Source organism: Orbicella faveolata, unplaced genomic scaffold (genome assembly GCF_042242905.1).
Source record: "Orbicella faveolata isolate gen_17 unplaced genomic scaffold, um_ofav_v1 contig_24, whole genome shotgun sequence".
Taxonomy (NCBI): domain Eukaryota; kingdom Metazoa; phylum Cnidaria; class Anthozoa; order Scleractinia; family Merulinidae; genus Orbicella; species Orbicella faveolata.
The window spans coordinates 34,590,470-34,616,994 of record NW_028301552.1 but is presented as its reverse complement, the minus strand read 5'-3'; the positions used below and the strand labels follow the sequence as shown (position 1 = coordinate 34,616,994).

The following is a 26,525-nucleotide window of genomic DNA, read 5'->3' as shown; positions in this document are numbered from 1 at the left end:
CTAGTGTGAAGCCAAGAAATTAACACCTGCGTAGAACTATCTTTTATCTTCCCCGGTATAAACTAAATATGTCAAGTTTTACTGCAAACTGTTACCTTCTAAATTAATCAGAACGGGAAAAAAATGAATATTTTAAGACAAATCGGGCGATACGCACCGGCGTGTTAAGCCCAATACACACGAAGGGTTTTTCTCCTGGGTTTTGCTCCAGGGGCACGCTCCGGGAGCAAAGCTCCTCCGTGTGTATCAACGATTTCATAATGCTCCACAACATTAAACCGGTTAAATATTTGGGAGCAAGATCCCGGGGCAAATTGAACAAACTTGAAAACGCTCCCTCGTGTTGTACCATAATATGGAGCAAGCTCCCACACTATGTTCCTCAGTGTGTTCTTGTCGTGCAAATTGACCCTGGAGCATGCTCCTGGAGCAAAACCCCTCGTGTTAAACGGCCATTATGTGTGGTTTAGATACTTGGGAAAGGTTTAAATCATTAAAACCTACCCTAACCTAGAATAACTGCAGGTTATTTCTTCAATACGAGTAATAACCTCGGCTGAACTAAAAAAGTATTAGAATTAGGTTTTGAATTAAAGATAAAGTCAAACTACTTTTACGTACAACTCCACCAAACACGGACACCTCTATTTTACAGACAGTTGAAACCGCGATTCATATATATCTCTGCCATTATAATACAGATACCTCGTTAAAACGGACAATAGACCTGTAAAACAGGAAGTTTGAAGAAGAAAAGAGTTTCCCATTTAAGTAGAAACACTTAAAAAAGAGTAGATTATATCATTTCGGGGTTTAAATATCAAATAGACAGACATCACGCTCAAAACGTCAACATTTCCAGGTTAACTTACCTATATCAACTACAAGAATATAATGATTTACTAAACTTGGGAAACATTTTTATACCCTCAGTTGTTCTCACTCAAAAATACTGGGCAGTAAGACCAAACCGAACAGAAGATTAAGCTAATACAGTTATGGGCGAAGGCGCTAAGCTGAATTCATCTAAATATCAAATTTCATCAAAAATCCCTTGATACATAATTTGGCTCAGAAACGTGTATACAATAACTTCATGTAAAGGAGAGAAAATTGTTAAACGCTGCGAAATATCTAAGCTATTCATGTATTCCACTGCCCGGGCGGCCGAACATTGAGATTGTTAAAACGTTTCGGTTTGCTTTTCCCAAGCAGTCAAGTTTGTTATTGCCATTATTCTGCAATGCGTGGATCTGTAGTTTTAACGACAGATGTTTCATCAGAATCCACACGGGATCAAATAAGCTTCAGCTTCGTGCGCTGAATTTTAATCGCTACTTTATGACTCCAAATATAGTATTAATATCTGTGGAAAGCTGTCCTTGACTTTACCAAGCATTTCAAATTGTACGGCAAATTATGTCCGACCATAATTAGGGCCTGTTTATGACGGGAGGGTGCCCCTTCTAATCGGGATACCCGGCTAGAAGGGTTGACACATAGCCCGCATTTACATGCAACTCACCTAACCGGGAAAGTGAGAAGGTTGCGTGGGCTATCTTTTGAGCGGCCGCTAAGAACAACAAACAAAATGGCCGACCAAAGAAGAAACTTTTTGACATCTTATTTCAGCTTCCTGCAAGGGCACGGGCCTGTTCTCTGCCTGAGACTCATCTATTACATTGATCTCTTCAGATTGACTGTCATTCTGTTCGGGAGATAACACTGGCATACGGTAACTACGAAAAAAATTCACCTCGCGCCTCCATGTTTTCGCGGTTTATCTCACCTCGGCTAGCCGACATAGCCCGGCACGAACCGTTTACAGAGTAAAAAGCTATCCCACCTAGCCGGGTGCCCCGGGCAAGTAGACAGGGTGCCCCGGGTAGGCAGGCTATGTAAACGCTTTAATGTGCTTTCTAAAGAAACGTATGAGAAGTTAGCAATCCTAGGGTAGCTCGGTTAGCCGGGTAGCCCGGTACAACAAATATCGAACAAATTTACAACCTGAATATACAACTTGAATAGTAAGGAGAGCAAGAGAGTAAAAATTTCACGGAATTTTACTATTGATAATTTCGTACGAAGCATAAACTTCGTAAAACAAAAAGAGTGCACGTTTTCCTACCATTTTGAAGACACAGACACTGCTTAATTATTAGGCAGGCCGTTATATTCATAAATTTATTAAATTCATAAATATATCAAAATACAGAAACTATTTGTAAATTTCTCCGAATCTGCTTAAAACTGTAGTCAAAAAGTGTTCTAAGACTGAAACGTTGTATTGAAGCAATCTTGAGAAATTTCTATTCTGTGAAGTTATAAATGATGATTTTCAAATAAACCATTTGACATTTTCCCAAAGCTATTCCAAAGTAATACACTGTTACTATCTAAACCTTGTGAGTGAAAATTGAGTTACATGTACTTCCATGAAATATCTTTCTTGCTGTCTTGAATTTTTAACTTTACTTTCTTTATAGTTTACTAACAATCAATCAATCAATCAATCTATATATTTAACGTGGTCGGTACGCTTAGCTAAAAAGCTAGTTTACAGGTACGCCACGAAAAAAAACGGAAAAAAGAAATTATAAGAGCCTTATGAAGGTGTATAAATTTAACAGTCAAATCTGTGCATGAAACGCATTACAATCAGTACAATACAATAAAACTCCCTACACTTTTAGTTTAAACTGTAAAGAATTCTAACCTACATTACAATAAACTACTTCAGCCGGTACAATGAGGTTGGTCACCAAGGCAATTACATTATCGCCAAAGTAGCGTGCAAAAAAAAATTTTTAATACTGCAATATTTGAAGCTTTACCGTTGCATGATACATGCATGACTTAACAATGGCTGAACTAACTCGAAGAACAGTAAAGCGCCTCTCTGATTGTCTCCTTTACTGCTTGCTTCACTTCGCTTATCTTCCAGCAGTAAAGAATCGGGTTTAACGATGAGTTCAAGAAAACTAAGGTCACCGCAACATTGAAAATGAGAAAACTAGATGGAGATGTTTTACTATCACCTACCAAAGCTCGCAATATGGGAAATGGTAAATAACAAGCAACTAATGTACACTGCACCCACAGTGTACCGGACACTGCCTTTCTGTATCGCTCTATGTTCAGTGGAATTATCTGGCCTGGTTGTTGGGCATGGCCCTGTACCTGATTTTGATGGTGACGGAGTTTGAGGAAGATCTTTGTGTACGAGACGATTGACGTTACAAGGCATAAAGGAAGATGTATATAGTGTGATGGCGTTTGCTCGGTTACTTATTTATGGGTAGCTAGGTGGAAAACGCGGGGCCGGGGTCCCGGGGTACGGGGTCTTGGGGTATGGAAAACACAGGGTGTGGAAGAAAACACGGGGTCTGGTAGAAAACACGGGGTCTAAGTGAAAAACAAGGGGGAACCATTTTTATTCGGCAAAATTGTAAAAATGAGAAGTCGAAATTTTGTTAGTTTAAATTGCAAACAAAATCTCGGCGTGAAACGCGTTTCTTAAAAATTTCGTGAGAAAGAATACCATTCAAGAGCCAACGTGCCGTGCAGTGGTTTTCTTTTGCATGGGGCGTCTATTTTATTTTTCGCAGTAACTTGCGTGGAGTTTTGTTTTATCTTCTTAAAAAATATTGAAATAATAAAGATTGTTTTGCTTAGTATCTTTAACCATGAAAAGCGACAGTTGCCGTATTTGCCCGATTAAAAACCGGTTACCTGTAAGTAGGACCTCATGCAAGAAATGGCAACAAAAATTACTATAGAATATAAAGAATAAACAAATAAAATGTGCCTGGCCCAGCCGGGCCAAATTTAAAACAAAAGCTAAAGGGATATAAAGGGTTATTAATCGAGAAAATACAGTAACCTTCTTGGAATGCCAATACCAAATAAATTCTGGTGTTCTTTCAAATAAAACAGAAGTCGGCCCCTTACTGGAGTTGCTTGCGTTAATTTCAGCGCGAATAATCTCCACTCTTACGAATGTGGATTTCGTTTTCGGTGTCTCCTTACACACGAGTTTACAAAAAATGTCGTTCTAGTGAAATCAAAATGTTATTTCCTTTACATTAACTATCGACTGGGACGTCACTAGTGATTCATGAATAATCAGACTCCAGGTTTATAATTACTTCTGTCGTATTGTACATTAGGGACCGGTCATTATTTATCGCCTGGAGAGGGAGGGGGGGGGGGGAAAGGATTTTTGGGGGTATCATTGGAATTTTAGGATGAAAGAAGGGGGGAGCAGTCATAACTGAGAGCCCAAAAGAGAGGATCACTAACTAACACTTCATTATTTCTTTTTTAAAGGTATAAAAAGGTATAAAACCACACAAGTTGCTGCGAAAAATAACAGACGCTCTATGCAAAAGAAAACCACTGCACGGCACGTTGGCTCTTGAATAGTTTTCTTTGTCACGAAATGTTTAATTTGCTTTTTTGATCGAAAAGCACGTTTCACGCCGAGAAGCTGAATTGATTTTCATTCCAATTTAAAATAAATAAATTTCGACTTCGATTTAAGTGAGGGAAATTCATTTTTTGGTGAAAAAACGTTTCCCCCGTGTTTTCCACTTAGACCCCGTGTTTTCCACCAGACCCCGTGTTTTTCACACCCCGTGTTTTCTACACTCCATGTTTTCCACACCCCGAGACCCCCACCCCATACCCCGGGACCCCGTCCCCGCGTTTTCCACGTACCCTTTATTTATCACATAAAGGGCAAAATTCTGTACAGAGGAAAACTTCAGTTCCAGGTTTTGCAGTCGCGTAAACGGGTTTGCCGGTCGTCGTTAAAGAACAGGCTAGCAGTAGAATGGGGAATAGACTAGAAAGCCTACCATAATAGTAAGCAAAACACGGTAAGTTCAATTCACTCAAAGCAATTTCTTTACAAATAAAACTTTAAGCAATCTAATTTTATTCACCTGTTTTGCGAAACTTGCAACGGCGTGAAACTACTTCATCGATCGATGAAAAACGTAAACAAGTGTCCCGAAACGAGCTCTAGCAACTGCTTGAATCCAAACCTCTCCTCTCCATCGCGAAAATTTAATGTACCAACAACAGAGCAAAAAAAGGCATTGCGTGGCACATTGACGTGAGCAGCATTGTCTGGACTCTTATCGACAACGGCAAATTAGCCAGTCAGATTCCGAGATTAGAAGCAATTGTGGTAAATAAACAATTTTTCCAGTTTTTCCCAACACTGTGGCTACTTACTCGTGTCAGAGAAAGTAAATTACGGTTAACTTACTAGTAAAATACTTTCTCATTATTTTTATCTTCAGATTATTTTATTTTTTCTGTACAAGAATCCTACTTTAACTTACAATAGAAAAACCTGCTACACTATCAGTTGGTCTTTTAAATTTCTAAACATAAAATACGATAAACATCTCTTGTACAAGGCAACTTAGTAATAAACTCATATTTTTGTCAGCAGCATGAAGAAACCAGTTTCAATACTACAGCAATATTTCAAGTTTACCATTCTAAGGAAAAATACACGTGCGACTAAGAAATGACTGAACTAACTCGATAAACAGCAAAGTGCTTCTCTGATTGTCTCCTTCACTGCTTGCTTCACTTCGCTGATCTTCCAGCAGTAAAGAATCGGGTTTAACGATGAGTTGAAGAAAATTAAAGTTGCTGCAACTCCAATCAAGAAAACACTGGATGGAAATGTTTTACTATAACTTACTGAAGCTCGCAGTATAGCATATGGTAAATAACAAACAACTAATGTACACTGCACCCACAGTGCACTGGACACTGCCTTTCTGTATTGATCTATGTTCAGTGGAACAGGCTGGCCTGGTTGTTCTTGTTGGACATGGCGCTGTACTTGAGTTTGACGATGACGGAGTTTTAAGAAAATCTTTGTGTACGAGGCGATTGACGTTACTAGACATGAAGGAATAATTAGATAGCCGTACCAAGTGGGTATTAGGGGATTTAAAAGGAAGAATATTGAGACAATAGCGGACATAACCCAAAAGATTGCTACGATCACATATGTACGCCTTAAAGTTACAACTTGTCTGTATCTCAGCCCTAACAACAGGGCGAGAAGTCTGTCCACACTTATTGCACTTATGGTAAGCAAAGATACTGAAGACAAAGTATAGCTTACAATAAAAAAAGACGCATATGCATAGCGACAAAGTTTCCATTGTCCGTGAGTCAGGGACATCGAATAGACAATATTGAGAGGCTCTGTAATAAGACCAACGCAGATATCGGTTGTGGCCAGACATCTAAACAAGAGTTTGGACGGCGGATGAAGGGAAGTCACCTTGCGAAGGGCAACGAGGATCAAAGTATTGCCAAAAACTGCAGTAATGGACAGAAAAATGTTGAACGCTGAAAGATATATAAACTCTCCATGTATTCCACTCGTCCAGCCGGCCGAACATCGAAATTGTAGAACTGCTTGAGTGTCCCTTCTTCCACCGGTAAAATTCATTATTCTGCAATGCGTGGATCTGTAGTTTTAACGACAGAGGTTTTATTAGAATCCACATAGGATCAAATAAGCTTCAGTTTCTTGCTATACTGAGATTTAGAAAACTACTTTATGATTCTAAAATATTATATTAATACCCGTAAGAAGCTGTCCATACTAAACTATTAAGAGACAAGACCATCTATACATTTAAGACCAAAAGAGGGAGCTTCAAACCAGCTTGTTTTAAGCCGACATACTTAATAGGCTTAAATTTCTTAACTACACCAACATAGAATAACGTTTGATTATTTTCAGATCACTAGATGAGAGTTTCCATAAATAAGACGAAGCGTCAGCTTTTCAAATGCACTACCGCAGTTAATTTCCAGGTTAACTTACCTATGTCAACTACAAGTATATCATTATTAGCTAATTGAGTTTTGAATTTGTTTTGTAGATTGTTCCCCTTAAGCAGGTTTGATCTGCTGTCTTCTTGGCGTGTTTGCTTCCAGGATGAAGTTTGTCATAACGGACTTCAGAATCGCTATTTACTGAGTGGGGCTTCTTAACTGCTTAACTACACGGCTCTCTCTTGGTTGCTGTCAGCCGATAGAAACCTCGAGCTCACCGTCTAATAGAAGACAGCTACATGTGAGATGATAAAAGAGGAAACGTCCACAATATGCTGACGTGTTGCTAATACAGCAGGTGATACATTGACTTGAAGAGTTCCTGTTTACTCAGAACTTGAAGAAGGTTTGAATTATTTATCTGCGCTACAGCAAGCTAGTCACGAAAATCCAAAGTACGTTGCAAGAAGGACGATTTTTCAAAGGAGAAAATTTTTTTAGCCGACATACGTACTGAAATAAAGTTTGGGAAATTTAAATCACTTGTTGAGAGTTGCCATGATAAGAAGTGGCGTCCGCTTTTCAAATGCTCTCCCGCAGTTAATTTCTAGGTGAACTTATCAGTGTCACCTACAAGTATATCATTATTAGCTGAATTGATTTTGAATTTGTGTTGTAGATTGTTCCCCTTAAGCAGGTTTGATCTGCTGTCTTCTTGGCGTGTTTGCGTGTTTGCGTGTTTGCGTGTTTGCGTGTTTGTCATAACTGCAAGACAACAGTGTAAGGACGTTATAGCAGTTAGTTCCAATAAAACCGATTAGCATAACCCACCGGACCGATTCTTAGGTTAACGCGCAATCTGATTGGCTACACATAAAGGAGTGCTTTGAAAATGGCATCAATATCCCTTTTTCATGAAATTTATGAAAGGAAAATGTTTGTCTTTTTTGTCAGATCGGTCAGTGGATTATCCTTAAACAATTAGATGGCTCTCTCCCCCCTTTTGGCGACCAAGAACGGCTTGCTTTTTATGACTAGGGCTTTCCTACGGAAGCCCGAGTATTAACCAATGGTGCCTCATCTGCATGATCCAGAAAGCATATTGCTAGGTCGAGTCAGCGCGTGGCATTTTTTAATATTTGTTTGAGCTGAAAATCATTAAAATGGTGAAATTAGGTTGAAGGGGACTGGAAACGAGTGAGTTGCCATGGGAATAGAGCTTTTTCTAGCTGCAGGTGTGTTGCTTAAAGAACTAATAATTTACCAAGTTTCAATGGTTTCTGCTGTAAATTGATCGGGATAGCTCCATTTATATACTTTGAGGTAATATTGGGTTGAGTGTATGACATCATGAGTCCTCTCATTAGCATATTTTAGACATTTTGCAAACTTAAATATTTCCAGAAACAATGCAGATATTTGCAAACAATTGCAATAAACGGCGTTTTAAATCTTTCGTGGAATTCTATGTGACACACCTTAAAATTCCTGGGATAAACGTTTGATCATTGGGGACCGTTCATTTTTTATGAGGGAGGGGGGGCTGGTGGGATTTGGGAAGCACCATTTAAAAATCGTATGACCCCCCCCTCAGCTTACCAATTTTTTCACATGGCCCCCCCTTATAGCGGTCATTTTTTGGGATGACCCCCCCCAAAAAAAGAATTGAACAAAAAATATTTAGATTTCAACTTTTTTAATATTTCTCTATTATCCCCCTACTTCACGTTATTGTGCTCACTATGAAGACAATATTTACAATCTCTATACGACAGAGAACTGTTGTTTAAAAAACAAATCAAAAGAAAGAGAAGTCAATTTCGGATCTCCTAGTTATGGCTCGCCCTGAGCATGTGGCATTTGGCCTCTCATTGGCATCTTCCTCATCTGAATTGATGAATGCAAGAATGACGTCACTTGAGTCATCTTCTCCCCCAGAGTCAATGGCATCACTGTCATACTCATCATTGTCACTTTCATCCCTTTCACTGCTGTCAGCACTTGCCCTGTTGTCATTTTGTGTCAATCTCCTGGCATTTCTCAGTGTTGGTTGGTCAGCTCTGAGAGGACTCTTCTGCTGCAAGCATGAATGTCTTACAATTGCCTTTACTTACTCACTCTTGCTGCTTTTCAAATGCTGCTTCAGCCCGTGGTGGTTTGAGTACTTGTTTAGTTCTGGAACACGTAGCTTTTTAAGCTTGGTTAGATCTTCGCACAACTCAGTCCAAGGATAATCCTCCTCCCTACTTAACTTTGCCTTTTCTTCTGCTCTCTTTTTCCTTTTAAATTCCAGCACTTCAAGATGCTGAAGATAATCCACCACAAACTTCGATTTGACAATAAACTTATCTGCAAATAGAGCAACGCTCTCTGGGTCAGATAAAACCAGCCTGCCACTTCCATGCTCTTTCTTCTTTATATTCTTAATCCAATCGGGGAAAGAACGCATTACTACATGAGCATCATGAAAGAGGCTCATTCCAAAATGCGCAATAATGGCAAAAGCGACGAGTCATTTAAGAAAAGGTTTACAGCTGAACGATCCAGGCAGTTTGACATCTTACAAGCAAAAGAAGCAATCTTTCTAAGTGCGGATGGCTGTTCAGAAAGGGCGAATGAGTTTTCCATGCAAGGGTACCAGTTCAAGCCCAATGATGGAAGAAAACTGAACTTCTCCATCAAAGAGCACAGAGCAATGGTGGAAAAGTTGAATGTCATATTGAAAGATGTAAAGGAACACGATTCCACACTCTTTCAGTCCAATGGGCTTGCTTTAAAGCAGGGCGAAGAATTTGCCTACAGTTTTAATGTAAAACAGATCAAATGTACAGAAGCTAAGTTGACGAAGGTCACGCAGGACATGGAAGCACTAGAAAATAAGAGGAGCAATTATAACAGCATATTCAAAGGCATACTCAAACAGCACATCAACAAAAGGAGAAGGAAAAAAGAAAACCGCAGAAAGTCAAATGAAAGAAAGAGGAAGCGGACTGAAAACAACGTCCAACGAGTTTATGGAATCTGTGTTGGAAACCCGCCAGGAAATGATCTTCCACAATGCCTTGTGTACCCTCCTAGAACCGCCGTCCCTGAAGAGTGTCTTAAAGTTGAGGATGTTGCTACGTCGATATTTAGAAGAGATGGGCCATACATCGCACAGCTCTTGGAAGGAAATTATTTCACCAATGCTGCAAGAAGCAGAATCACCACCAACCTTGAGCGGGAAGTCAGAGATTATGTTTACAACTTCATGTACCCTGAAGAGTACACTCTGACGGAAAGCATTGCTGCTTCTTGCAGCATTGGTGAAAGAGACTCCCATAGCAGCACAGGCGGCGACGAAGAACTCGACGACAGCGGAGATGAAGATGAGTGCCAGTGAAAGTTGCATTCGAAAATAACAGTGTTAAATACTTCTTTTTAGTACCTACAAATGCTTTTTGTCACCAAACGTTTTTTTAAAGCAGAAGGAAAGTTTGTAATAAATTTGTATCCTGCCTTCTATGTTTATTGTATAGCAATTTTTTTGATATTCAAACATCATGCCATTTTAAAGTTTTACTAAAATATTTCACATGACCCCCCCTTTTTCCCTTACTTTTTTGGGATGGCCCCCCCTCGGAAGCCATTTCTTTTCGCATGACCCCCCCCCCCCAAATCCCACCAGCCCCCCCTACCTTAGAAAAAATGAACGGTCCCTTGTAGCACTTATTTTCACAGGAACACATAAGCTTCAGCTCGGTGCACTGAATTTAAAAATACAGTATACAATGCTGAAGCTTACTTGTTCCTGTATATGGTCTGATGAAACATCTGTCGTCAATACTACAGCTTTCTGTAATGTACAATAATGAATTTTATCGGTGAAGGAAAGCAAACTCAAACAGTTCTACAACTCCGATGTTCAGCCGCCTGGGCAAGTGGAATACATAAACATTTGAAATATCTTTCAGCGTTCCACGCTTTTCTCTCCATTACTGCAGTTCTTGGCAATATTCTGATCCTCGTTGCCCTTCGCAAGGTGTCTTCCCTTCATCCGCCGACCAAACTCTTGTTTAGATGTCTGGCCACAACTGATCTCTGTGTTGGTCTTGTTGCAGAGCCTCTCAGTGCTGTCTATTGGATGTCTGTAGCTGACGAAGAATGGAATCTTTGTCGCTACGTAGTTCCCTCCTTTATCATTACAAGCAAGAGAAAATGTTGCAAGCTACACTTCGTGTTCAGTATCTTTGCTTACAGTGATCGCAATAAACGTGGACAGACTTCTCGTCCTGTTGTTAGGGCTGAGATTTAGACAAGTTGTAAAGTTTGAAGCGAACATATGCGAGTGTAGTAATCTTTTGAATCATGTCTGCGGTTTCTTCGATATTGTACCTTTTAACTCGCCTTATAAGAGTTTGGTTTGGCTATTTACTTGCACCGTTCTGTGTAATAACCTCAATCGCCTCGTACACAAAGATTTTCCTCAAACTCCGTCATCAGGACGGTCAGGTAAAATGTCAGCCAGTAAAAAACCAGTTACATTAAATGAGTTAAATTTTTCTTGTTTGCCACATAATAAACATCTTATTAACCGAGCTTAGTCGGTCTGTATTGGAGAATCTTGACCACGGTCGTTTGTACAGACCTCACTGCGTTCGGTCTGTACTCACAACCGAGGTGAAGATTCTCCCATACCGACCGACTAAGCTCGGTTGATAAGAGCTAAATATTAACTATTCAGTGACAGCAGATGACATTGAACTTTGTTGCAGATTGTTCCCTTCAGCAGGTTTGATCTGCTGTCTTCTTGGCGAGGCATAAAGACCGTTTGTTTGCTTCCAGGTTGAAGTTCGTCATAACGGGCTTCAGAATCGCTATTTACTTGGAGGGGCTTCTTAACTGCATGGCAATCATATAAGAACATTGTAGGAGTCAGTTTCAATAAATAATATTATAAGTTTTCCTAGGTTTGAGTCATGAAAAATGAACAAAATGAACTTTATTACTCTGTCAAAAACCGAACTACAAAATACTTCTTTTATAATTTCCGTATAAAATGAAATTAATACTTCTACCTCTGACATGTGTCACAGGGAGAGAAAATAATTGCTCCTTAGTTGACAGATTGGGAGACATAAGCGACATGTTGAGATGAAATCGCCAAACTGGGAATTACATCTAAAATATTCAAATTTGCTACGCCAGCTGCAGGCCTCTTAAACCGTCAAAGCACGGTTTTCAGTTTGGCTATTTTGAACTCGATTTTATGTCTAATTTCTCACAGTCTGTTCAATGGCAAACAGCCAAAAATGGGGCAATATTCAGTTTTTCTTCCTTTTTGATACGGTTTAGAGGTATTATTTTATTTTATACGGGAAAATAAAAAACCGGTACTTTCCAAAACTCAAATATATGGACTCTGCAACCGCTTCCTTGAGGAGCTCTAACTGTCAGAAAGCTCATACAAGGAGCAACGAGAGAAACCATTTAAATTTTTCCGAATCTGCTTAAAACTCGTTTTCTAGCATTTCTGAGAAATTCCTTTCACGTGAAGTTGAGGAAAGCAGGAATAGCGCAGTGGTGAGAGCGCTCGCCTCTCACCAATGTAGCAGGTTCGATTCTGGTGCCACATGTAAGTTAAGTTTGTTGTTGGTTCTCGCCTTGCTCCGAGAGTTTTTTTCCGGGTTCTCCGGTTTTCCTCTCTCCACAAAAACCAACATTCCAAAATCTAATTCGACCAGAATGAAGGACCCGGTAGAAAACCAGCTAAGGTTGAAGTGGCTTCTTCTCTAAAAATTATATATTTTTTAAATTTTAAGTTACTGACAAATGATTGATTAGAAATGAAATTTCTCCCCCTCTATTTTTTTCGTAAGGCTGTTTCATGGTAACCTAATGTTAATTTCTAGTTCGTGCAAGTGAAACTGTGTGAGGAAGGTTAACCTATGAAATATTCTTCTCTCTATCTTATGTTTACTTTACTTAATTTCTAAAAGTTTATTAACAGTCTAATCGTATACGTGAAACTTGTAAAAAGTTAGAATAAAAACCTCTACACTTGAAGTTTGTACTTTAAATTTCTAACCTACAAAACTAGCTACTTCAGTACAGTACAACTGGCAAGTTATCATAAAATTTTGTTACAGCATCATGCAAAAACAACGTTTAATATATTTCGCCTTACTCTGTATGGAATACTATTTGTATGAGAGGCTGCTTGGGCGTGCTGGAAGCTTAGTTATCGGATAATGATCCGCTTATTTCACAGCTTTCAGTTAAAATTATATTTCATCCTATTTTCCAGTTATCAGTAAATTTTGCAGATCTCATGCTGGCGGGCAAAAAAAAAAAAGCGCGTCATTTTTCAGCTGCTGGTTAAATTAAAATATTAAGCAATTCTCAGGTATCAATTAAACACCATCTTCACCCATAAGTTCAAGTCGACAATGACTGAACTAACCCGATAAACAGCAAAGTGCTTCTCTGATTGTTTCCTTGACTGCTTGCTTCACTTCGCTGATCTTCCAGCAGTAAAGAAATGGGTTTAACGATGAGTTCACGAAAACTAAACTCACTGCTAATTCCAAAATGAGAACACTGGATGGAGAAAATTTCGCGGTATAATCAAATAAAGCCACTACTATACCATATGGTAAATAAAAAGCTACTAGTGTACACTGCACCCACAGTACACCGGAAACTGCTTTTCTGTATCGCTCTATGTTGAGTGGATTTATATGGCTTGTTTGTTCTTGTTGGACCTGACCCTCCTGATGGCGGAGTTTGAGGAAAATCTTTGTGTACGAGGCGATTGAGGTTACTACACAGCACGGTACAAGTAAATAGCCAAACCAAATGGTTATTAGGCGAGTTAAAAGGTACAATATCGAAGAAACAGCGGCCATAATCCAAAAGATTACTACAGTCACATATGTTCGCTTCAAAGTTACAACTTGTCTAAATCTCAGCCCTAACAACAGGGCGAGAAGTCTGTCCACGCTTATTGCGGTCACTGTCAGCAAAGATACTGAACACAAAGTGTAGCTAGCAATGATAAAGGAGGGAGCTGCGTAGCGACAAAGATTCCATTCTTCGTGAGCCACAGACATCCAATAGACAGCACTGAGAGGCTCTGCAACAAGACCAACACAGAGATCAGTTGTGGCCAAACATCTAAACAAGAGTTTGGTCGGCGGATGAAGGGAAGACACCTTGCGAAGGGCAACGAGGATCAGAATATTGCCAAGAACTGCAGTGATGGAGAGAAAAGCGTGGAACGCTGAAAGATGTTTTAAATGTTCATGTATTCCACTTGCCCAGGCGGCTGAACATCGGATTTGTAGAACTATTTGAGTTTGCTGTCCTTCACCAGTAAAATTCATTATTTTACATTACAGAAAGCTGTAGTATTGACGACAGATGTTTCATCAGACCATATACAGGAACAAGTAAGCTTCGGCATTGTATGCTGTATTTTTAAATTCAGAGCGCTGAGCTGAAGCTTTTGTGTTCCTGTGAAAGTAAGTGCTACAATGACCAAACGTTTATTTCTGGAATTTTAAGGTGTGCCACATAGAATTCGACGAAAGATTTAAAAGGCCGTTTATATTTTGCAATTATCTTCATTGCTTCTGGAAATATTTAAGTTTGAAAAACGTCTAAAATATGCAAATGAGAGGACTGATGTCATACACTCAACCCAATATTACCTCAAGTATTTAAATCGGAGCTATATCGGTCAATTTACAGCAGAAACCATTGAAACGTGGTAAGTTATTAGTTCTTCAAGCGACACATCGTACACCTACAGCTAGAAAAAGCTCTATTCCCATGGCAACTCACTCGTTTCCAGTCAAAAAAACTGTAGACAAAGAAAACTCTGTCACTATTTTAGTGACTACGACCGAAAGTGGACAGGACATAAATAAACATTGCAGAGGGAGAAAGGACAAAAAAAAAAATGCTTTTTGCAAGATAATGTTGCACAACTTACTTTGCAAGTAAAAGAGTGAAGCTGAATTGGAAACAAAAAGCCATAATTAGGGCCATTTAAACGAGGAAAATAATGCGCAGCTTACATAAGACGCGAACTTACCGCGTAAATCACTCGCCTGCGGCTCGTGATTTACGAATTCTTCGAGTGTTCTTTCAACATCCCAAGTGGTTCATCATGCCTCTAAACCATAGAAAATTGTGGTCTATTGCTTTTATGTAATAATTCAGAAGACACGCGAAATTTCCATGAGTTTACTGGCACAATAAACCATAGCTGATTGACCAATCAGGGCGCGCGCATTCATTTGATTACTATATAAAGATCTATAAACGGTACATTTTCACTAGTTCACGTCTTGCACAAGCCGAGGATAACATAAGACGCGGCTTGTAAGACGAGGGTTTTAAGTTCGGCTTAAATAAGACGCGAAACCACTTGTATAAATGGAATCGCGGCTTGTGTGCGACTTTCGTAAGACGCAAACTCACACTGCGCAAGCGCAAGTTTTTCCCGCGCTCGCGCAATTCCGATCTGGAGAAAAATAATGCCTCATCCGTCGCGTGGTCGGCAAGAGGAGCACAGGCCAAAACAAGAAATCTGGCGATATACAGAAGACAAAGAGTCTCTTGGATGTGTTATCCATCTCCTGCACATTCCGCTCACACCACTCTTGATCGCCCTCGTCTAGCTTGCCTCGGCTTTCCTTCATATTTTTTCAGAGACTTGACGTTTTCGTTTAGAGGCCGTAGTGCAAAATACTTCAGATTCAACTGAAGCTTACTTTTTTCATAAAAACCCAAATAGTAATCGTTTTCTCCGCGAAAGAGCCTGCCTATTTGTCCGGTTGGGTGTGTTAAATTTCCGAAGCTCGCTGCACGCCATCAGTTATTTTCTAAACTGCTCGCTGCTCGCAAGACAAATTTGATCACTTCTTGTGCTCGCAAAAATAAACGCACATGCACTGTTCTCATGCTCGCAAATGCTCGCAAAGATCATTCGATACCCCTTCTTTGTATTTTGCTAACACATGGACGGCAGTTGCTATGACAACGAACACCAAAACGGAGGTATTAGTCGCGAATAAGCCGTGAACCATTTTTACGAGCACTTCGCGTCTTATATAAGCCGCGCTCGTATAAATGTTCAGTTCGCGTCTTATGTGAGCCTCGGATTATTTTCCTCGTATAAATGGCCCTATTGTGGCCCTATTGTGGTAGATTCGAAAGAGTGGGAGTTGTCGGCCCTGGATATTTAAAACTATAAAATTACAGAAACCATAGTAAAAACTCTCAAGGTCATTCCTCACATTTGCATTGCGCATCCTTACAGCGCATAATTTATGGCGTCATTAGCGCGCGCTCGTGCACGCGCACATTGAAAACATGACGGATTTGCCTTGATATTGAGCTCTGTCAGTTGAAAAATGGCTCTAGCTCACCAACAAGCACGGGCATCCCAATTTTTTTCCACTCATTGTAATCAGCTAATCATAAGCTTTGCGTGAGAAAAGACTGATCTAATTTCTATTGCTGAAAATTGAATAAATAAGAAAAATAGCAGATACACGGTGGTCTTTTCTTTTTGGCAGTCGGTAACCACGTCAAGAAATTTGGCTCAAATTTTTAACCAAGGATTTAGCTTTCTGTCTGAATCAAACTTAAAACGTTTATTTGTGTCCGACACAATGTATTGACTGTAGTTTAATGCGTGTTCTTATGAGTCTGGGCTCACAAAGATGTTACAATTACTGGGAATGAGTTCTTATAATAAGCATTAAATAATGCCAAAATGGGGCATTTTCAATGCCTCACTGTTCCTTAATGAGCATGGGCAACCCCCTTTTTTATTTCAAAATTGAAGTTATCATATGACAAATGTTCAGTGGACAAAGTTTGAACAAAAATCTATTGTCACTTTTATTTCAGAGGAATTACCTTAAGAACAAATTAAAATGCTTAACTATCAATCTTTTAAAATTACTCAAAGACGGGGCACATTTAATACAGGTGAGTGAAAAATTGAAACATTGAAACAGATTGTTCCTGCGTACTTAAAACTTCTCTTTCCCAGGTTGTGTTTAGGCTTTTTTGTGGGTACAGGTCGTTACTTCTTCTAGTAGCGTGATCCCGACAAGCCCTATTTCGAGTAACGTTAACCTAAGAGTCGACCCAGTGGGTTATGCTAATATTGTTTATTGGAACTAACTAACTGCTATAACGTTCTTACATTGTTGCCATGCAGTTAAAGAAGCCCCTACCGGTAATTAGGAACGTTAAGCAATGACGACGGCGACGCCAGGGACGAAGAAGCCCCTCCTGGTAATTAGGGACCTTAATCAATGACGACGGCGACGCCAGGGACGACGGCCAGTGATAAATAGTTTATATTTTACCTTCGAATTTCGCAGATGTGTAGATTTGTTCAGTGCACCTATCTCTCTCAGAACTTACTCAAGCTAAATGTGTAATGCCAGCGTTGAATTTCCACTTAAAATACGAAAACTTAGCCGCCGCCGTTCGCGTTCTCCAAAATATGCAGAACTTAGTCATTTCACGTTGTTGTTTTGCAGAGGACGGCTAAGAAATGAACAAAGATTTATAACGCACGTGCACAGCCATCGCTCTCCTCGTTAAACCTTTTGTTTGTTGGCAACAACGTGAAATGACCAAGTTCTGCGTATTTGGAGAACGCAAACGACGGCGGCTAATTCTTCGTATTTTTATTTGGAATTGAACGCTAGCGTTACATATTAAGCTTGAGGAAGTTCTGAAACCAAAAGGCGCGCTGAACAGATCTAGACATTTGCGAAATTCGAAGGTAAACTATAAATTCATTTTTTACAGGGGTTGTCCTCGGTGTCGCAGTCGTCATTGCTTAGGCTCCCTGTTGTTTTACAAATGACGGCAAAGAAATGTTGTAAGAATAGATCATTTTACAATTGTCTGCTCAGTGTCCTGGCCTTTGGGTGGCAGTGAGACTGGAGTTGACCTTGTTTTGATACAGACCTCACTGCTTTTGTCATGTAAATGCACCTAGTTAGCATCAGAGCAACTTGTTTTACACAGCAAAAGCAGTGAGGTCCGTATCAAAACAAGGTCAACTCCAACCTCGCTGCCATCCAAAGGCCAGGTGACTGAGCAGCTGACAACTGTAAAATGGTCTATTATTATGCATATGATCCACAGCCATTTCTCGCCAAACCTTTTGTTAGCAATGTTCCCGTTGCCGTTGCTGTTGTGGTTTTATTTAACTCCCTACTGTCTCTTCATGCTGCAATTCTCACTTCGTGGTATAAATTTCAAATATCAGGCTTATAACAGATCGCGGCAGCTTCCGCTTTTCTCTTAATTATGGTCGGACATAATGAGCTGTATAATTTGACATGTTTGGTAAAGTTAAGAACAGTTTTACACGGTAATTAATATATTCAGAATCATAAAGTAGCTACTAGGGAGCTTAAGCAATGACGACGGCCCGAGGACAACGCTTGGTAAAAAATGAATTTGTATTTTACCTTCTGTTCAGTGCGCCGTTTGGTCTCAGAACTTGCTCAAGCGTTCAATTCCAAATGAGAATTCGAGATATTAGCGGCTGTCGTTTCCGTTTTCCAAATACACAGGACTTGGTCATTTCACGTTGTTGTTTTGCAGAGGATGGCAAAGAAATGTACAAAGACTTATAGCGCACGTGCACAGCCATTGGTTTGTTCATTAACTCTTTTGTTTGGTGGCGTTTTCATTGCCGTCGTCGTCATGGTCTGCTTAAAGGTCCAGTAACACGGGCAACATTTTTGTCACAAACGTTGTTGGTCACAAACGTGGTAATACGTGCAACAATGTGTTTCAACTTGCAGTGCAACAATCTTGCGAGACAAGTTGAAGAAAAATGTTGCCCGTATTACCGGACCTTAAGCTGTAGCTTATTGGATCCTGTGTGGATTCTGATAAAACATTTTTCATTAAGACTGCAAATCCCCGCATAGCAGAATAATAGCAATCACAATCTTGAGTACGGGGAAATGCAAACCGAAGCGTTTTAACAATTTCAATGTTCGGCCAGCCGGCGAGTGAAATACACGAACAGCTGAGATGTTTCTCAGCGTTCAGCAATTTTCTCTCCTTTAATAAAGTTCTTCTAAACTTGTAGCAAGTTTTCTCGCTAGTACACGCAAGTTGCAAAAAACCCCATTCCAAACCACACCCATCCTGAATTTCATTGGCTAATAAAAGGTTAATGGACGTCACTCAACTTCCGTTGACTTCGGTTGGGTGGCCAAACGGCGAAAAACTTGCGTCGACTTGCGTGAAAATGTGATCTCGACCGAAGAGAGCGCAAGTCATCGCAAGTCAACCCAAGTTCACTCAAGGCCTTGGCAAACGGAGTCGCAAATAGACCAAAGTTCTCAACTTCCGTCTACTTGCGAGTCCATTTGGCCAGGGCTTAACAGTTCGCAGTAAAAAATGACATTTAGTCTATGTTTGGGGAGATAAAAGACAGCTCTACGCAGATGGTAATATTATTTAGAGTCATTAATTAGGTATTTAAATTCAGAGCACGAAGCTGAAGTTTATTTGATCCTGTGTGGATTCTGATAAAACATCGGTCGTTAAAACTACAGATCCACGCATTGCAGAATAATGAATTTTACTCCAACAGTTATACAATTGCGATGTTCGGCCGCCTGGGCAAGTGGAATACATGAACATTTGAAATATCTTTCAGCGTTCAATATTTTTCTGTCCATCACTGCAGTTCTTGGCAATATTCTGATCCTCGTTGCCCTTCGCAAGGGGTCTTCCCTTCATCCGCCGTCCAAACTCTTGTTTAGATGTCTGGCCACAACTGATCTCTGTGTTGGTCTTATTTCAGAGCCTCTCAGTGTTGTCTATTGGATGTCCCTGGCTCACGGACAATGGAAACTTTGTCGCTACGCACTTGTTTTTAGTGTTATTGCGGGTTATACTTTGTCTTTAGTATCTTTGCTTACAGCGAGTGCAATAAGCGTGGACAGACTTCTCGCCCTGTTGTTAGGGCTGAGATACAGACAAGTTGTAACTTTAAAGCGAACATATGTGATTGTAGCAATCTTTTGGCTTATGTCCGCTGTTGCTTCAATATCATTCCTTTTAAATTACGATGTAACTTTATGGTATGGCTATATAGTTATACCATTGTGTCTAGTAACATCAATCGTCTCGTACACAAAGATTTTCCTCAAACTCCGCCATCATCAAATCCAAGTACAGGGCCATGACCAACAAGAACAACCAGGCCAACCTGTTCCACTGAACATAGAGCGATACAGAAAGGCAGTGACCAGTGCACTGTGGGTGCAGTGTACATTAGTTGCTTGTTATTTACCATATGGTATAGCGAGAGCTTCAGTAAGTTATAGTAAAGTAGATCCATCCAAGTTTCTCATTGTAACACCTACAACAACTTTAGTTTTCTTGAACTCATCGTTAAACCCGATTCTTTACTGCTGGAAGATCAGCGAAGTGAAGCAAGCGGTAAAGGAGACAATCAGAGAAGCAATTTGCGGTTTATCGAGTTAGTTCAGTCATTGCTAAGTTATATTATATGTGTTCTCTTCCCGAGAACGGTAAAACTTCAAATATTATTAATATTTTGGAAGAGTCTTTGACAAAAATATAACTGGTAATAATTTGTAATAACTTATGATATAAAGTTATGGGAGTATGTGAAAGTATAGGTTTTTTTGTTGTGCTTTGTAGTAAGTTTCATGCATGTGGTTGATTGTTAATAAACGATGAATATAATAATCTGAAGTTAAAATTCGAGATACCGAGAAGCATATTTATTATTTAACACTGGAAACTAAGTTTCAAACTCAGTTTCGGTCGTACAAAATAGAGATTAATAATTTACTACCTTGAAATAGGTTTATGGAGACTCATGATTTATAACTTCGTAGGATATGAATTTCTTAGGAAAGCTTGCTACAGTACGACGATTTTCAGAAACGTTTTTTAGCGTTAAAATTTTTGAAAAAGGTGTGGAGAAAAATGCAAATAGTTTCCCTCGTAAGTCCTCATTTATCCAAATGAAAATAACAGTCTGCTTAAGAAACAGTTTCAGCAGTGGCTGATCTAAAGGAGGGGCCCGGGAGGCCCGGACTTTTCCTTATTTCGGTTAAGAAAAATCGCAGAAGGAAGAAAAGCAGGCAGGGCAGGCAAACAAAACCGCCCCCCCCGCCCCCCCCGCTTAGCTCAAGGTCTGAATGCGCCACTGTTCAGTGTCTTCGAAATGGTAAGCAAACAGTTTTCTGTCATTAGGTAGTTAAGTTTATTTTTCTTACGAAATTATCAGTAGATTACATTACAGTTTACTCTCTTGAAAAGTCGTTTTTTGCTATTCATTTCGTTAATTGGAAGCCGTTTTAAAAGTTGTCTAATTTCTCTTCTGAGTTTCAAAAGTAGTCTGCTGTAGCAGAGATAAATAATTCAAACCTTCAAGTTCTGAGTGCACAGGAAGTCTTCAAGTCAATTTATCACCTGCTGTACTGATTAAACAACGCTTCAGTCTAATTGACAGAACTTCTTTTGTTGTTGAATATTTTTTAAATAACATATTGGGGATGTTTCCTCTTTTGTCATGTCGGATAAAGGGGCGATCTTAAAGGGCAAGCTCGAGGTTTCTATTGGCTGATTGCAACCAAGAGTGAGCCGTCTAATTGTCCTAGGAAAACCCACTGACCGATCTGTCAAAAAACAAAACAAATTTTTTTTTTCCAGAAATTTCACGAAAAAGGGAAGTTGATGCCATTATCAAAGCACTCCTGTGTAGCCAATCAGATTGCGCGTTTACCTGCTAATTCTTATGACGTTCTCATATTGCTGCCATGCAGTTAAGAAGCCGCTCCCCGTAAATGGCGATTTTGAAGCGCGTTGAGACAAGCCATATTCTGAACGCCGGAAAGACACGGTCTTTATCTCGCCAAGAATACAGCAGATCACACCTGTTGGAGGGAAATAATCTAAAAAAACATTTTTTTGTAGCCTTGCTAATTTTTGAAGAGTGCCAGTTCGTTCTCAACTTTGCGAATATATCAACATTTATGGTGTTCAGGTACCAGGAAAAGAGATAACAAACAGGGCTTTTTTGGCAAATAATCAACATTAATCACGAGTTCTTGCCGCCTTTGATTATCCCATGGGAGGAAACTGGCTTGTCGTATCAATTTTTTATCGTTAGTTTTTCCTAAATATATCTATCTTAATAAATTTGTGCCATAATTTTTCCCAAGGCTTCGCTTCTGGCAAATTTCTTAGGATTCGCTACAGTTTTACCAGTCCAGTGACGTTTTGCCTTCGTTTGGCAATATTTATGCCGTCAAGGCAAAACCGCGCCAAAGGTTTTACCAGCCTGGCAAAATAACAATCCAAAACTTCATTTTGCGCCAGATTAGTAATTTTATGGAAAAATTAAAGCCGAATAGCCACATTTTTGCGAGAAATTGTATTTTAGAACATCTCGTTTGTTTTTAGAACGTGTTCTGTAATGGTAGGGATCATATATGAATCGTGGTTTGAACTGTCCATAAAATGAGGCGTTCGTATTATGAAGTTGTCCGCACAGAGATGACGGTATCTTTAACAGTCAAACCCCAGCATGATGCTGCGACACATCATTTTCTACTACTACTTCGTTCAGCCGAGCTTATTAAACATATTTGCAAGAAATAACCTGCAGTTATTCTAGGTCAGGGAAGAATTTAATGGTTTAAACCTTTCGTAGTATCTAAGGCACGCATAAAAGCCGGTTTGCATCGCCCGATTTGTCTTCAATTATGAATTTTTTTCCCGTTAATTTTCGAACATGACAGTGAGATAAAAGACAGCTCTGGGCAGATGTTAATATTATATGAAGTCGTTAAGTTGCTATTTAAATTCAGCCCACGAAGCTGAAGCTAATTTGATCCTTTGTGGATTCCGATAAAACATTTGTCGTTAAAACTACAGATCCAAGCATTCACTGATGGAAAAAAGGAAATATCAAACATATTTACAACTTCAATGTTCGGCCGGCTGGACGAGTGGAATACATAAACAGTGGATATATCTATCGGCCGTAAACATTTTTCTATCGATTACTGCAGTTCTTGGCAATACTCTGATCCTCGTTGCCCTTCGCAAGGTGTCTTCCCTTCATCCGCCGTCGAAACTCTTGTTTAGATGTCTAGCCACAACTGATCTCTGCGTTGGTGTTATAACGGAACCTCTTAGTGTTGTCTGCTGGACATCTCTAGTTTACGAAGAATGGAATCTTTGTCGCTATGTTTATATCTCGAGTGTCTTTGCAAGCAATACTTTGTGTTCAGTATCTTTGCTTACAGCGAGTGCAATAAGCGTAGACAGACTTCTCGCCCTGTTTTTAGGGCTGAGATACAGACAAGTTGTAACTTTAGGGCGAACATATTTGATTGTAGCAATCTTTTGGATTATGTCCGTTATTGCTCCAGTATTATTCCTTTTAAATCCCCTTATAACGATAGGGTACGTCTGCATAGGTACAATAACATGTCTAGCAACCTCAGTCGCCTCCTACACAAAGATTTTCCAAAGGCTCCGTCACCATCAAATTCAAGTACAGGGCCATGTCCAACAAGAACAACCAGGCCAGATAAATCCGCTGAACATACAGCGATACAGAAAGACAGTGTACAGTGCACTGTGGGTGCAGTGTTCATTAGTTGCTTGTTATTTACCAAATGGTATACTGATAGCCTTGGTAAGTTATAACAAAACATCTCCGTCCAGTGTTCTCATGTTGGATGTTGCAGCAACTTTAATGTACTTGCACTCATCGTTAAACCCGATTCTTTACTGCTGGAAGATCAGCGAAGTGAAGCAAGCAGTAAAGGAGACAATCAGAGAGGCGCTTTGCTGTTTCTCGAGTTAGCTAAGTGATTGCTGAGTGAAATAATTCCTGCACTTTTCCCTTCAAATATTGCTGTTTTGAACGCTGTTTTTTCGCTTGCTTTTTTGACTAAAATATAATTTGTAATAACTCGGAGAAAATAGGTCTACTCATAGGTCCCCACTGGATCTTATGAAAATAACATTCTGTGTAATAGTAGCTGCGCTGTCTTAGAAATGGATAGATATATAGATAAACAGTTTTCTGTTAATAAGATCTTCGGTTTATTTTACTCTCTTGTTCTCCGTGCTATTCAATTTGTACTCGGTTTGTAAATTGGCAAACATTTTAACAATTTTCTGATTCCTCTTCTTCAAGTTTCTTGAGTAGTTTAATTTGCTCTATCAGAGATGAATAATTTAAACCTTTACGTTCTGCGTGCGCAAGAAGTCCTCAAGTCAATTATCACCTGCTGAAGTAGACAACAAGTCCAGAGTGCAGTTTACTCTAATTAACAGAATTTTCTTTCCGTGTTGAATATTTTTAAAATAGCGTATTGTGGATGTTTCCTCTTTTATCATGTCGGCTAAAGCTGTGTTCTATTAGAAGGCAAACTCCAGGTTTTATTGGCTGAAAGCAACCAAGAGAGAGCCACCTAATTGGTTTCGGAAAACCCACTAACCGATCTGTCAAACACACACAAAAAAATATTTTCATTATAAAAATTTCATGAAAATGGAAAGTTGATACCATTTTGAAAGTACTCCTGTGTAGCCAACCAGATTGCAAGTTTACCAGCGGAGAGTCGGTAACAGGGTTATGCTAATATTATTTATTGGAACCAATATGATATACTCCTATAATAATGACCTTATATGGTTTTCATGCAGTTTAGAAGCTCCACCCAGTAAATAGCGATTCCGAAGCGAGTTCTGATGACATAGTCCTGGAAGCTGCAAAAACACGGTCTTTACGCTTCGCAAAGAAGACAGCAGATCAAACCTGCTAAAGGAAAACAATCTGCAAAACAAATTCAAATTCAAAATTAATTTAGCTAATAACGATATGCTTGTAGTTACCACAGGTAAGGTAACCTGGAAATTAATTGCGGTAGTGCATTTGAAAAGCTGACGCTGCATTTTATAGATGAAAACTGTAACCTAGTGATCTTAAAATACCCAAACTTTATTCTATGTTGGTGAAGCTTTTAAGAACTGAAACCTTTTAAGTATGTCAGCTTACTGAACAAACTTTTTGCAGCTTCTGATTTTGTCTTGAATATGGTCTTGTTTCTAAATAATATAGGAGCTGATAATTTGCTTTAAAATTTGATATGTGTGGTAAAGTAAGGACGGCTTTCCACGGATATTTATATTTAACAATTATTCGCCAAAGGCGAAATGAACATTGGTGAATATTCATCAATGTTCCCTGAGCCTGAGGCGATTACTTGTTTTAGTATAATTTTCAGAGGTAAATATCAAGGACTACAAAATAACGGACTAAAATATAAAAACACAGATTCAGTTGTTTGTTTGCACACACGTATGCAGCCGTAGTTTTAATAACAAGCTTGCATGTGCATCGATTGTGAATCACTTTACTCATCGAGTTTGGCAGTAAACCAAACAAGGGAAACACTACGAAAAATGTATTCATCCGATACCCTTTTTTAGCGTTGTTGACTTCATCCACAGTTGTCATCATCGTCTAAAAATAAGTAACTTTATGGTTTGAAGAAAAATAAATTGCGGTCAATTGATCTGACCTGCGTTTACGACTGTTAAATACCTGAAACACGAGTTCTTGAAAAGATTTTGGTCCAAGGGCGACAGCAGTCATTTTGAAAATTCTCCATCCTCTCAAATATCCTGGACTTGGAGTGATGTCTTTCGAATAAATGAAAATTTCATTCAGCAACTGTCCGCCATGTTCACTTGCCGAGATAGCAAAGGTGGCAAGCTTAGTAACCAGGCTTCGAATTAATAAATTGACGTCAGATTTTTACGCGTCTAACCTCTTATTGGTGATAAATTGCGTCATAACATTGTCAAAGTGGCTGTGGATCCACGAGCTGCTGGCGAGTGGTTCCGCAGTAAACTTTGACAAAGTTACGGCAAAATTTATCCTCACTAAGAGGACAGACGCGTAAAAAAGTGACGTCAATTTGTTTTTTACAATAACAAGACCCCAAAATGGTCAAATGCCGGGAATAAATGAGGGGAAAAGACGCCGTAAACTTGACGTAAACAAAAATAAGTGAATGTTATTCAAAATGACGCGACCATTGTCAATAGCTTTTCTCGGTTTTTGATTGGCTACGTACTTAATCCTTAAAATCTCATTGATTAAAAAGTTGACAGTTTGACAGCTAAAAGTTGAACTTGAAAGCTTGCATAAATCAAACTTTTATCAGTCTGTGCTCTTATTGATAATAAAAATGAGCCAATGAGCGCGCGAGAAATTAGACAGTTATTGTAAAAATGTTATATATACCTCTTTCTAGCCTCGACTTCTCGGGCTGTACTGTAAGTTACGGACCGAGTTTTTTCCTCTTCGATTTATAAAGAAACATATCGACGCGGAAAAAAACGAGGATCCGTAACTTACAGTACGGACCGAGAAGACGAGGTTAGTATTTATTATGTACAAGGATGATAAGTCAAAGACTACTGCAAAGCTGATACAACGTGGTATATTTGAAACAGTATTTCGGCTGGCCAGACCAGCCTTCTTCAGGTTTAGATGTTACTAAGTTATAGATTACATTAGTATATACCACAAAAGTGAATAGTGCTTTTCGCGCGCTCTCATTGGTTAACCCGGAGGTGATTAGCAAGCACTATTC

General features: G+C 39.4%; 4 protein-coding genes and 1 pseudogene across 5 annotated transcripts; 3 read left to right on the top strand and 2 right to left on the bottom strand.

Annotated features, from left to right (window-relative positions):
- Positions 1 to 2,871: 2,871 nt before the first annotated feature.
- LOC149111391 (adenosine receptor A3-like) lies at positions 2,872 to 7,129 on the bottom strand. 2 transcript variants are annotated; one of them, XM_089292698.1, is made up of 3 exons: positions 6,869 to 7,129; positions 5,867 to 6,506; positions 2,872 to 3,180 (listed from the first exon to the last, which is right to left on the bottom strand). In XM_089292698.1, the coding sequence occupies exons 2-3, from the start codon at positions 6,485 to 6,487 to the stop codon at positions 2,872 to 2,874; spliced, it is 930 nt and encodes a 309-aa protein (XP_089148824.1). In that variant the 5' UTR covers positions 6,488 to 6,506; positions 6,869 to 7,129. The 2 variants fall into 2 exon arrangements, with proteins under 2 accessions (XP_089148824.1, XP_089148822.1); XM_089292696.1 differs by lacking the exon at positions 2,872 to 3,180 and having other exon boundaries at positions 5,287 to 6,506.
- Positions 7,130 to 10,523: 3,394 nt separating this feature from the next.
- LOC149111390 (uncharacterized) lies at positions 10,524 to 11,347 on the top strand (annotated as a pseudogene).
- A 1,203-nt stretch (positions 11,348 to 12,550) lies between these two features.
- On the bottom strand, positions 12,551 to 14,358 carry LOC110062582 (adenosine receptor A3-like). Its single transcript, XM_020769510.2, has one exon. The coding sequence runs from the start codon at positions 14,181 to 14,183 to the stop codon at positions 13,257 to 13,259; it is 927 nt and encodes a 308-aa protein (XP_020625169.2). The 5' UTR covers positions 14,184 to 14,358; the 3' UTR covers positions 12,551 to 13,256.
- Positions 14,359 to 19,268: 4,910 nt separating this feature from the next.
- On the top strand, positions 19,269 to 20,440 carry LOC110056563 (adenosine receptor A2a-like). The gene has a single exon (XM_020763067.2). The coding sequence runs from the start codon at positions 19,435 to 19,437 to the stop codon at positions 20,350 to 20,352; it is 918 nt and encodes a 305-aa protein (XP_020618726.2). The 5' UTR covers positions 19,269 to 19,434; the 3' UTR covers positions 20,353 to 20,440.
- Positions 20,441 to 22,720: 2,280 nt separating this feature from the next.
- On the top strand, positions 22,721 to 24,040 carry LOC110056588 (melanocortin receptor 4-like). The gene has a single exon (XM_020763098.2). It carries the CDS (start codon positions 22,796 to 22,798, stop codon positions 23,717 to 23,719), a length of 924 nt encoding a protein of 307 aa, XP_020618757.1. The 5' UTR covers positions 22,721 to 22,795; the 3' UTR covers positions 23,720 to 24,040.
- The last annotated feature ends 2,485 nt before the right edge of the window (positions 24,041 to 26,525 follow it).